At 39.4% G+C, this 13,262-nt stretch overlaps 1 protein-coding gene across 1 annotated transcript in view; it reads right to left on the bottom strand.

The window, feature by feature from the left end:
• Window positions 1–13,262, bottom strand: part of LOC107585783 (protocadherin Fat 3-like) — a 165,193-nt gene that overhangs the window by 35,819 nt on the left and 116,112 nt on the right. The window contains exons 9-13 of the mRNA XM_016272930.1: window positions 11,389–11,664; window positions 10,473–10,683; window positions 5,300–9,409; window positions 1,939–2,139; window positions 259–648 (exon numbers count right to left, since the gene is read on the bottom strand). Coding sequence (XP_016128416.1) covers window positions 259–648; window positions 1,939–2,139; window positions 5,300–9,409; window positions 10,473–10,683; window positions 11,389–11,664 — 5,188 coding nt within the window. The remainder of the gene's footprint in view (window positions 1–258; window positions 649–1,938; window positions 2,140–5,299; window positions 9,410–10,472; window positions 10,684–11,388; window positions 11,665–13,262) is intronic.

Genomic DNA, 13,262 nt, shown 5'->3' with positions numbered 1-13,262 from the left:
AAATATGTGCAATACCACTTATATTTATTTGATACCATCTTAGTCTATCCCTACATCTTATTCTATTCTATTCCATCTATAGCACAACTGTACATAACATTTTTGTGTATTATATATATATATATATATATATATATATATATATATATAAACATGAAAAAAATATTTATTCCAAATTGTGTGTATATTACGTTATACATTGATCATCTCGTTTTAACATTTCTGTATAGCGTAAATAATAATCTAAGTGCATATCACCTGTATTGATGTTAATGGTGAAATGGCCCTGTTGGTTTCCGGATCGGATGTTGTAGTAAATATCAGCATTGGTGCCAATGTCTTTACTTGCAGCATAAACCTGTACCACTTCCGTACCCACTGCCACATCTTCAGGAAGCGTGGCCAGATAGTCCCTCCTCTCAAATACGGGTGGATTGTCATTAATGTCCAAAACTGTGATCGTTATGTTCGCAAGGGAAGAGAGGCGAACGGGAACACCTTGATCTGACGCACGGACCATTATATGGTATGAGGACTGAACCTCGCGGTCCAGCAGACGCTCCAAAACAACAATCCCGGATGATTTATCAATGGAGAAGAACCCATCAGCGGAATCAACAAGTGAATAGACCACTTTACGATTAACACCTGCAAAATAAAACGCATGCAAAATCCATTCAGTTTTAACTGTACACACTTTTACAACCTACTATTAACTAAAATGGTACATTTTTCATGCTGTCACAGCTCAAACGCATCAAAGGGCACATCTGAATGTTTGGTTTTGGAATCAACGTGTTGCAGTGCAAACATTTTTGTTCAAACGCAACTATAATCCAAAAACCTTTAAAGATTTCATTTATGTTTAAAGGCTTTTGGATTATAGTTGCATTTTAACTAAAATGGCCAAAAATGTTTATGTACATTTATGCACATTTTACGTTTAATTTACCACAAAATGGCACACTTCTGACGCTCAAAAATCTAAATAGACAGCTCACTAAGTTTTTTTTTTAAAGTTTTTTATTTTTGGCGTTATATGCCTTTTATTTAGATAGGATAGTAAGTTGACAGGAAGCGAAGTGGATGTAAGAGAGGGGGGTGGTGTCGAGAAAGGTCCACGAGCCGGGACTCGAACTCAGGACGCCCGAAGCGCAATGGCGCTACATGTCGGCACACTGCCCACGAGGCCATCGGCGCCGACAGCTCACTAAGTTTTGAGGCTCAACCCAAATGTCGCAACTATAATCCAAAAACCTTTAAAGATTTCATTTATGTTTAAAGGCCACGATAGATGTTTTTGGATTATAGTTGCATTTTAACTAAAATGGCCAAAAATGTTTATGTACATTTATGCACATTTTACGTTTAATTTACCACAAATTGGCACACTTCTGACGCTCAAAAATCTAAATAGACAGCTCACTAAGTTTTTTTTTTAAGTTTTTTATTTTTGGCGTTATATGCCTTTTATTTAGATAGGATAGTAAGTTGACAGGAAGCGAAGTGGATGTAAGAGAGGGGGGTGGTGTCCAGAAAGGTCCACGAGCCGGGACTCGAACTCAGGACGCCCGAAGCGCAATGGCGCTACATGTCGGCACACTGCCCACGAGGCCATCGGCGCCGACAGCTCACTAAGTTTTGAGGCTCAACCCAAATGCCCCCTGCTAAACAAACTGGCCTGGTTTTCAGCTTGACCTTATTTCAACAAGGTCATGTTTTATGTTCATAGATAATTTTCCCTGTACTTCTTGGCTGCAGTAAGTGGACTCATTGGTTCCAAAAATATTCCTGGCTTTGGCTTGTCATGTTTACCATGCAGATTTGAAACTGTCAAAAAAATGCACTAATTAGATTTTTAGCCAACTGAAAGAACAGCAGGAGAACCAGCTCTGACGACTTCTACATGTTTCCCAGAATGTACTTTAGTGTTTTAACTCACCGGGTCACAGACGGGGCTGTTGTCGTTGGTGTCGATGACCATGACCTCTACGGTTGCCGTGGAAACGTGGAGTCCGTCTGTCGCCGTGACATTGATGAGGTACCGTTCTTGTTCCTCGCGGTCTAACGGCCGTTTAACGTACAGTTTCCACTCTCCCTGAACCAACCCCAGAGCAAACACCCCTCCTCTGTTACCACCTACACACACACACACACACACAAGAGATTATACCGGACAGTTACTCTCTCAATAGTCTGTGACAATTTAAGTAGCAATAAAATCCCCTACTGATTGTAACACAACACACGCTCACTTCCAGGATTATCTGCAGTTTTAATAACCTCCATTAGTCCTCTCAATGATGGCATACTCATTAGTATGAACTATAATAATCAGTTCTTTATATTCACATTTAAATGATCAACACTGCCATCAATTAGGTCCTCATAACAGCCTTCCTGATCTATCGCACGGTCGGCAGCCGTACCTGGCTCATTAGGACGGGTCATCTTTTAAACCTCAAGCAGACAGAGGTGGAAAGAGAGAAAAAATGAGAACGAGAGACTCTATAATCAAAGCAGCCGCGTTGACAAGCATCCAATTACTGTACACTCATAGTATCAACACACGCTGCCTTATTCATCTAATAAAGAGTGTAATTTAACTCAGCTGGGGGCTGATAACACAGAACAGCTTCTATCAGAGACGCGTTAACAAAGGCCTGGATGCCTTCCGACTCCATTTCTCTCATCTCACGCTCTCGCTCATTGGCTTGAGGGAGTGTTCAGCATAAGTTTCAAACCCTGTATGCTTTTTCTGTGCTTCATAAGCGATAGCTTGAAAACTTTAATTTTCTTGCACAATTTTTTTTTTTCATGCTCAATGTATTTGGGCACTTAAAAACTGACCCTATACTTGTCTGAATGCCACCACATTATATAATAATAATAAAAAAAACTTATAATAAATAATAAAAATAAAAAATAAAATGTTTACACGTGTCATAACACAGTAATCAAAGGTGTTGTTTATCCCAGTCAAAATCTCATGATAGGCTATTTGATATTTTTCAGTGTCATAATGCAATATATACGGTACTGTAAATGTTTGGGGTCAGTAAGTTTTTTTTTTTTTTTTTAAGAAATCATTACTTTTATTCAGCAAGGATGTGGTAAATTGACTGCAAGTGACTATGAGTGCTTAAATTTTACAAAATATTTCTATTTCAAATAAACACTGTTCTTTTGAATTCTATTTAAAAAATGTATCACTGTTTCTAAACAAAATTAAGAACCACAGCTGTTTTCAGCATAATAATAATAAATGTTTCTTGAGCCGCAAATCAGCATATTAGAATGATTTCTGAAGGATCATGTGAAATGATGCTGAAAACTCAGCTTTGCCATCACAAATTAAATTATATTTAAAAATATATTCAAATATAAAACTTATTTTACCATGTAATAATATTTCACAGTATTACTGTTTTAACTGTATTTATGATTTAATAAATGCAGCCTCAGTGAGCATAAAAGCCAGCTTTTAAGAAACCCATAAAAATGCAGTTTGGAATAGAATGCAATCAGAATTGTACTGAATTGCATGACTCATTAAAATACAAAAATATGGCATGCATATAATAATACACATATATAGCTTACAGTTGGTCACATAGCACTGGAAAATAAAAAAAATAATTGTATTTTAATTGTCATAGTTGGTACAGTACTTTATCTAGTCACACACAGACCTTATAGGTTTGAAAATCAACTATCTATACACATGTAAAACATCTCTCTCAAACAACATATTTCATTCTTCTTGTCAACCAATCAAACTCAACTGATGTGTTTCCAGCCATTTACAGTCAGTTCTGGTCGATTAGTGTTTCTGCAGTGACCTTTCACCTTTACGAGGCAGCAACACGGAGAGCTATTTAACGGCTGTTAAATCGTAGCTGTTACGGCGGGGATATTCAGCACTATTGTTAAGCTGAGATACACAGTGCGCTGGTCTAACATGGTTTAAGATATCCTTTATGAACCTTTAAACGACTTTCAGCAAAGAACCTCTCAATAAAAGTTCAAATTATCCAATTAACCACCATAGAGTAACTGTTTACTGTTTAATTGCTCTGTGCTCTGTTGAACACAGCAGTAAAATACCCTGAGAGCTGAATTTACCCACAATGCTCTCGCTTCCTAAAGAGAATAAAGACATTTGGGTAACTCAAATCTGTTTGTATATTGGTCTCTATCTTTCCCTCCAGTGTGTATTATGATACGGTGTGCAGTTCTCTGAGCCAGTTTGTGCCACTGGGCTGTGAGAAGTGTATTAGAGTCTGCCTGACCTTTGAGCTTGTCTTGAACGAGAGGATTTAAACGTTATGAAAGTGTGGACTGTAGGGAAGGAGACTGAGAGAGAAAAGGAAAGAGACTATTCTCAGTAGAACTCATGGCAACTAAACAAGGGCTCGTGTCACAAAGTTTACATGCCGTGGGCTACGATTTAATTAAAGGGATAGTTCACTCATTTTTATGAAGTTGTAACGTTGTTTGACTTTCTTTCTGAAGGCTGCATTCTTTTCAATGCAATTACAATCAATGAACTGAATATTTTAGACTTTAAATGATATTAAAACATCACAAAAGTGGACAAAAAGTGCACTTATTTACATTGATATAAACAATAGAGAGACTTTTTATATTTATTCATTTTCTTTCTTTCGGCTTTAAAAGATACAAAAACATCATCTTTTTTACTTGATTTAAATTTTTATATTTAAAACAAGTGAAAAACCTGCTTGTGCAGTACAACATTCGAACAATATTATGTACTGTATATATAACAAAAATATACTCTGAAAGAAGTCTTAAAGCCATAATTTTCCTAAAAAATTTTAATTCTGTCATCATTTACTGACCCTTGTGTCATTCAAACACTTATAACTTCATTGTTTCACAGCAGAAAGAAAGACATTTTGAAGAAAGTTTCAGCTGTTTTGTACATACAATGAAATTCATGAGTGTGCAATACAACATTGATCCCCATTGACCTTCATTGTATGGGCCTAAAGCACTGAGACATTTTTCAAAATATCATCTTCTGTGTTCCACAGAAAAACTAAGGTTTGGAACGACATGCGTGTGAGAAAATGATGACAGGAATTACATTTTTATCTGTACGATCCCTTAAATATCTCATGTAGTGTTGCTTCTCAAGAAATGTAAATTATTTCAAAGGTTTATCAATATTTTAGCTGGAAAATTAGACAAAAGAAGATTACTATTATGAACATACATTTTTTCAAGTGTGGAAGGTCATACAGTGTACATTGATTGTTTCAAAAGTTCTTACCTGTAATATGATAGGTGACTTGTCGGTTTCCAGGTGAGCTGTCATTGTCCCGTGTGTTCAATACTGCCACCACTTCACCAGGTGCATCACTCTCACGAACACTTCCGTAGTAACGGGGCTGAAGAAACTGCGGTATGTTGTCATTGGAGTCGCTCACTGCTATAGTTATAGTTGTTGAGGATGACTGGCTGGCAGGATCTCCAAGGTCAAATGCCCAGACTGTAAGACTATGGGCAGGGCTCTGTTCATGGTCCAGCCCTTTCAGTGTTGATATCCAACCAGAGCTGCTGTCAATTGTAAAGTAGGCTCCGTGTTCTTCAATGTTCTCACCACCAGAGCCACCAAGCAACCCAGGTGGAGCAAGACTGTAAGTCACCTGACCATTAGCTGCCCAATCAGGATCCAAAGCTAGTACTTGCAGAATCCTAGTCCCAGGAGAAAGACCCTCAGTGACTGATGCCTCGTAGTTATCTGACTCAAATGCTGGTTTGTTGTCATTGACATCTTGTACTTTGACCTCCACATCCACAGCCGAAACTGCATCCAAACGTCCCTGCTGCAACATTGCCATCACTTTGAAATGATAGGCCGGTGTCCACTCTCGGTCCAGTGCTTTGTCTAGTTTGATCATGCCAGTTTCTTTGTCAACCACAAACACTCCATCACTGTTACTCTCTGGAGTCTGTCCGATCACCGCTGAGAAGCTTACTGGTAAGGACGAGTGGCTAGTTGAGGTGTGTAGATGCACTGCTCCCAACAAGGAACCAATGGGCATGTCCTCTGGCACGGTAAAGGAGAACTGTGGCTGGCTGAAGGAAGGTATGTGGGCATTGGCAGACAAAACATGTATGTAGACTGACACAAGGGAATGCCTAACAGGTACCCCGCCATCAGAGGCTTTAACGAAAAAGGACAGAACAGTCCCACGCAAAGGGGAGAAATTGCCTTTGGTGACAACCCAGCCACTGTCCGGGTCAATGTCCAGAAGTTCAGTAACTTGCATGCTGGCTTCGCTGTACAGACTGTAGCTCACCTGTCCATTGGCACCTTGATCTAGATCCCAGGCTTGAACTTGCGTCACAAGGGTACCAGGTTCAACCTCGGACCGCACACTTGCATGGTACTCCGAGGCACCAAACTGTGGAGCATTGTCGTTCTCGTCTAGTATGGTAACCCGGACACTGCAATATCCAGATCGGCCACCAGCATCCACAGCCGCAATGGACAGTACCATCTCACTTCGTTCTTCCCGGTCTAGACGTTCAAGAGTCTTAATTTGTCCATTGCCATCAATACCGAACAAGTCCTGAGCGGAATCTGAGAGCAGCACATACCTCACATCCCCAAACGGTCCAGGATCAGCATCTTGTGCCCTGATTGCAATGACCTTTGATCCCACTGGTGCGTTCTCCCGTAAATCGGCCTCGTACATGCCCTGGGTGAACTGGGGGGCATGTAGATTAGCTCGCTCTACCCGAATGTGCACTTGTGCCGTACTGGTAAACACGCCATCGGAAACGCTTACATTTAGGGTGATGGTGGAAGGCATGCGCTGCATGCGTCGCTGGCCACTCAGGGTGAGGACACCGGAGGCGGCATCAAGCTCAAACAGCATCCTTTCATTTCCAGACACCAGGCCATACTTCAAGCGTTCTGCATCTGAACGGTCTGCATCAGAGGCCTGGATGCATGTAACAAAGTGGCCTTTTGGTGCCAACTCATTGATAGAGGCTTCATAGAGCAGTTGGTTAAATACTGGAGCATTGTCATTTGTGTCCGTGACATCGACTGTGACCCACACTTCGCTGCTCAGTGGGGGAAAGCCATTATCTGCTGCCTTGACAAGAAACACATAGCGCTGGATGATCTCATGGTCCAAGGAGCGAGCTGTCAGAATTAGACCACTGCTGCTGTCGATGTGGAAGTGGTCGGTGCTGTTGGTGCGGTCTGGAATGATTTGGTACCGGACAGCTGCGTTTTTCTCAGAGTCGCTGTCCGTTGCGAGAACTTGCAAAGCTGCAGTGCCAATCATGGCAGATTCAGAAATTACAGTTTTGTATGAGGGTTGCTCGAAGACTGGAGGGTTGTCGTTGACATCCAAAACAGTAACTTCAACATCCACTTCTGCACGAGCGCCTGTGAGGCAGTCCGTTGCTCTGACGATGAGTCTGTGGGAAGGGCTAGTCTCATAGTCGAGGGCAGCGATGACACTGATGACACCTGTGTCAAATCCAATGGAGAAGAGTGTTCCTGGGTCACCATGCGTGATTGTGTAAAGGACACTCTGGCCTTCAGGGCTGCTGGCGTTTATTCCCAGAATTGGAGTCCATATTGGTACGTCTTCGCTCACTTTCACTGAGTAGAATGGTCGGTCGAACACTGGCATTGCTCTGTTTACCACTGTGACGGGAAAGGTGACTGAAGAAGAAAGAGGTGGTGTTCCCATGTCACGGGCGAACACCAGAACCTGATATTCCACACTAGAGAGATCAGCCTCGAAAGCTCTCCGTAAGCGAAGCTCGCCGCTCAAACGGTCAATTTCAAAATGTCCCAGTTCATCCTGCAGAAAGTAGTTCACCTCTCCATTTTGCCCTTTGTCCCGGTCCACTGCTGTCACTCGAAATATCGCTGTCCCAGGCTCCGCTTCCACTTGCACAGCAGCATAGTATGGCAATCCAACAAAAACTGGAGAATTGTCATTGACATCGCTGACTTGAACTCGGACCAATGCTCTTGCAACACGGAGCCGATCTTCCTCACGGCCTGCTTGTACCAAAAGTCCATATTCCTCCTCCTCCTCCCTGTCCAAAGGGACTCCAACTGTTTCAATGGCACCGGACGTTGGCCTAATACGAAATTTCCCACCTGCATTTAACAAAGTATAACGCAGGGGTTCATTCAACTTGTTCCCTAGTGCTGTAACGACAGCAACTGTTGTTATGTTACCATTGTTTTCCTCAATGTTGGCATTGTAGGTATTATGAGTAAAAGCCAGGCCACTGTCCAGAGCCTCATGAACCAGGACAATAACCAGAGCGGTACTGGAGAAGCGTCCGTCTGAAACACGGACGTTAAATCGAAATCGTTCTTTGCTAAAAGTACTGTTTCTTACAGTCAACAGTCCAGTGCTTGGCTCAATGCTGAAATGTTCTATGCTGCCATCGGTCAATGAGTAGGTGAGCTCTGACTGGCCATTACCATCGGGATCGGTAGCAAAAACTTGTAGGGCTTCCACACCTTCATAAGTTGGGAGCAAAAGGACAGCTTCATAGGATGCCTGAGAAAACTTAGGCGGGCAGTCGTTGACATCTTGCACCTCAATGGTGACTTCTGCAGGATGCTCAGCTGAGAGCTGTGGATGTCCACTGTCTCGGACGTTAACATGGAAACGGAATGTAGGTGTGGTTTCATGGTCAAGCTGACCAATTGTTCTTATTGAGCCAGTACCGGCATCTACTGCAAAGAAGCGCCTGGCAGATTCTTCCATTATCTGGTACACCAACAGGGCATTATGGTTGCGGTCAGTGTCACTTGCTCGTATGACTAGCGGTTGTCCATTGTCACTTTGCACAACACTGTTAAGCCCGGCACCTTCACTGATACTTCCATGGTACCGCAGCTGTTTGAACACCGGTGTATTGTCATTTTGGTCAAGAACTGTAACAGTTATTGTAGCGTTTGAGGCCTGTCCAGCCATGTTGCTTGCGGTGACTATTAGCACATAGGAGGAAACAGTTTCAAAGTCTAGTGTTTTCTGCGTAGTGATCACTCCACTGTACTGGTTGATGCGGAATGTCCGATGACCATTGCCGTGGCGAATGTCATAGGTAAGAGTGGACAGACTTAGAGCGTTCACTGTGATTACTGAAGTTCCAATGGCAACACCTTCTGATATATCTGCCTGATATTCACTTTGGGGAAACTTGGGACCAGCATTATCTGACAAGGTGACTGCAATTCGGACGACAGCTGTTGAAGACAATGCTGGAGAACCGTTATCCGTTGCTTTAACAGACAAGACATAGTGACCGATGTTGGACAGGTCCAGCTCCCGAGCCAATGAGATGATGCCCAAAACAGGATCAATCCGGAAAGTGTTTCCTGTGTTTCCTAAATTGAAAAAGAAAAAAATGAGTGTAAGAAAAGAAAAAAGACCTTACAAATATACTGTATTAGCACACACATTATTGTATAAAAGGAAATACATGTCATAATGCATTAAATTGTATGCATGTTTGCAATTATGTAAAGAAAATAGTCAAAAATTTGTACACATCTAAATTTTTACAATTTTCCTGATTTTAGAATAATAATATTAAATAATTTAAATTATGAAATAAAAAATATGTCGTGACAAAACATTTACCAAAAATGTGAATAAATAATAATAATAAAAAAAACTATAAATCCAAACTTCATTGTATGTAACCATAAAAAATAAAATAAAATAAAATTATTGATAATGTCATATGTTAACACAAATCCAAAATAAAAAATGTATTGTTTCCACGTATGCTGGCTTAATGGTAGTCTCGTGTAGCAAGACCTTCAGACTGACGGCATAAGGTCTGAGAACCTTGGCCACTTTGAATGGCCAAGGCCCGCTGAAGAGGCCATATGACTGACAGGTAAAGCAACAAATCACGTTTCGTTTTGTGCCACGTCATGTTTATGGGTGTGAAAATGTTTCCACAATAACAGACTGGTGTGTAAAACTCTTGAACGTATTTTAAAGATTCAATGCCGCAAACATTAAATTTTTCACACACTTTTGAAAATCCAGCATTTAGTTGATCGTGATAAGTGCTCATCATCACAGTTGTAAACACGACAGCTTTCTTCTTCCATGAGGTGGTTTGGCATCACAGTATTTTTGTTTCCAGGTGGAACGTTAAAGAACGCAACTCACACGTCTCCTAGAAATTCTGTATAATTTAACCAATTCGATGACGACTTCTAAACTCCTGAATTGTTTCCAGCTTAGTGTGCCATATGCATCAGACATTCAGCCAAACAAAGCTAAACTAATAAAATAAAATAAAATATGCTATGCTAGCTCATATGCTAACACAAATCCAAAATCAATTTTTCCAACAGTTTTAAAAGATCATGAGACAAATTCATTGGAGTGTGTACAAACTTTGACAGGTAGTGTATGCGAGCGTGTGCATACCTGAGTCGATGCTGTAACTGATTTGTGCATTTTGGCCCTTGTCCTTATCGAGTGCAGTCACTGTGAGAACAGCTGATCCCAGTGCCGCTGATTCATACACCTGTCCATCATACATCACCATGGTGAAAAGAGGGGCGTGGTCATTCACATCCTCTACACCGATCAGGACACGAGCAAGGCTACGTCTGTACGGGAACTCTTGATCTTTCACCTAATATAGAAGCAAAGTAAAGAAGAAAGCAAGAAAAATGGAGACAAAATAAAGAGAGTGGTAGAGGGAAACAAAAATTAATTCCCTGTCTGAGACAGACAGCAATATCCAACTCAAGAAAACAGCAACACACACACAAACTCATACAGGCAAAACAAACTCGCTCACTGCCAGACGGAGTGGATAACATCTCTCTCCGGATTATAATAACACATTTCATCTGGTTGCAGGCAGCAGGAATATCCATGTGCTTATTAGATATGACACTCACTGTCTCTCACCCTCGTCAGGGGAGGATTGATACAGATCAGATCAATAATTAGATCACAGTGGAGAAACGACACAGGTGCAGACGACATTAAACTATTGACGGCTGCCAAAGCACAAGGAGCAATCTCCTGTTCCTGTCATACCTGCACTCAAGCATGGAGAGCGTGAAAGAGAGACAGGAGGGAGGCAAACTACCAACACTAATCAAACGATAACTCTGCTGTTCTATCTATCTATCCAGTAAGAGACACAATGTGCTCTCAAAAATAAAATAAATTCAAATCAAATTTATTTGGTAAAAAAAAAACACATGTAGACTGTTTACATCTATTTATCTATGAAATGTTCAAATCTTCATACTTTAAAACAAATTAAAGAAAAAATAAAAGAAAATTACAAATGAAAAAAAATATATGAAATACAGTTCTGAGTTACCATGATTGTGAGGATGTGCTGAGTTCGGCTCTCGTGGTCCAGTCTGCGAGCCGTGTATATGATTCCATTGCTAGGGTCGATGCGAAAGAGCCGCATGCTGCTAGGGTCAACGCAGCTCTGAAGACTAAAGGTCAAACGGTGACGCTCGTCACGGTCAGACGCCAACACCTGAACCACCTCAGTATCCGGGGGCGTGTCTTCTGTGATTGTGATGTCATAGATGGGCTGGGAAAAAACGGGGGCGTTGTCGTTGTTGTCCAGAACAGTAATGTGGACCTGTGAAAACAAATTAAAAAACATACAGGAAGTCAACATGAAATGTAATTTCTCAGTAAGAAGTGTTGTTACTTTTAACTAAAACTAAATATATATATATACACACACAGAAACAGACACACAAACACAAACACACACACACACATATACATGCATGTATATATATAAATGCCTTGTGTTATTGCATAAGCACTATATGAAACATTTACAACAGCCAGAATAATTTTAGTTCAAATCCCCTACATTCTTTTCTCCTCTATTCGGTTCTTTTGAATTCTATTCCATTCTAAGCTGTAATTAAACGCCACTGTTATGTGCATGTTTTTACAGTCCTATACGAGCACTCTACACTTGATCTTCAGTGTAGAAGAGCCAGAATAAGCCTCTGTGTTATATATATATATATATATATATATATATATATATATATATATATATATATATATATATATATATATATATATATATATAAATTGGAATGAAGTTGAAATAAAATACAAATATTAGATAAAAAACTAAAACTTAAAAAAAATATTAAATATGCTGTGTGGGCAACTCACTGAAACAATAACATTTTCAGTTGAAATACTAAAATTACTAAAACTAAAGTGAAATAAAAATAAAACTAATTAGAAAAAAAAAATTCTAAATTACTATAACTTAAACTTAGCTTAAAATAAAAAAAATAAATATAAAAGCTAATTCAAAATGTTAACATACACTTGGAAGTCAACATGAAATGTAATTTCTCAGTACAGGTGTTGCTACCATTAACTAAAACTATGTTTGTGTTAATTGGAATAAAGTTGAAAGAAAATAAAATATAAATATTAGATTAAAAAACGAAAACTTAAAAAAAATAGATATGTTGCCTGGGAAATTCACTGAAATAATAAATAAATAATAATAATATAATAATATAAGTTTTTATAGGCTTTTTATAAGTTTACTAAAATTACTAAAACCAAAGTGAAATAAAAATAAAACTAATTAGAAAAAATACATAAATTACCATAACTTAAACTAAGCTTAAAATGAAAAAAATAAAACTAAATATAAAAGCTAATTCAAAATGTTAACATACACTACAACAGTACAGAGGTAATACTAAAATAACACTGCTAAGTGCACATTCATGGTCCTATTGTGAATGATTCACCAGTAAACGTTATTAAGCAAAACAAAACAAAACAAAGCAAAGCAAAGCAAAACAAAACAAGACAAAGCAAAACAAAAAACTAAACAAAGCAAAGCAAAACAAAACAAAGCAAAGCAAAACAAAACAAAACAAAGCAAAGCAAAGCAAAGCAAAGCAAAGCAAAGCAAAGCAAAGCAAAGCAAAGCAAAGCAAAGCAAAGCAAAGCAAAGCAAAGCAAAGCAAAGCAAAGCAAAGCAAAGCAAAGCAAAGCAAAGCAAAGCAAAGCAAAGCAAAGCAAAGCAAAGCAAAGCAAAGCAAAGCAAAGCAAAGCAAAGCAAAGCAAAGCAAAGCAAAGCAAAGCAAAGCAAAGCAAAACAAAACAAAACAAAACAAGACAAAGCAAAGCAAAGCAAAGCAAAACAAAACAAAGCAAAGCAAAACAAAACAAGGCAAAACAAAA

This window comes from Sinocyclocheilus grahami, unplaced genomic scaffold (genome assembly GCF_001515645.1).
Source record: "Sinocyclocheilus grahami isolate Dianchi unplaced genomic scaffold, SAMN03320097.WGS_v1.1 scaffold74.1, whole genome shotgun sequence".
NCBI classification, from domain to species: Eukaryota; Metazoa; Chordata; class Actinopteri; order Cypriniformes; family Cyprinidae; genus Sinocyclocheilus; species Sinocyclocheilus grahami.
This window is presented reverse-complemented; position numbering and strand designations above follow the sequence as displayed.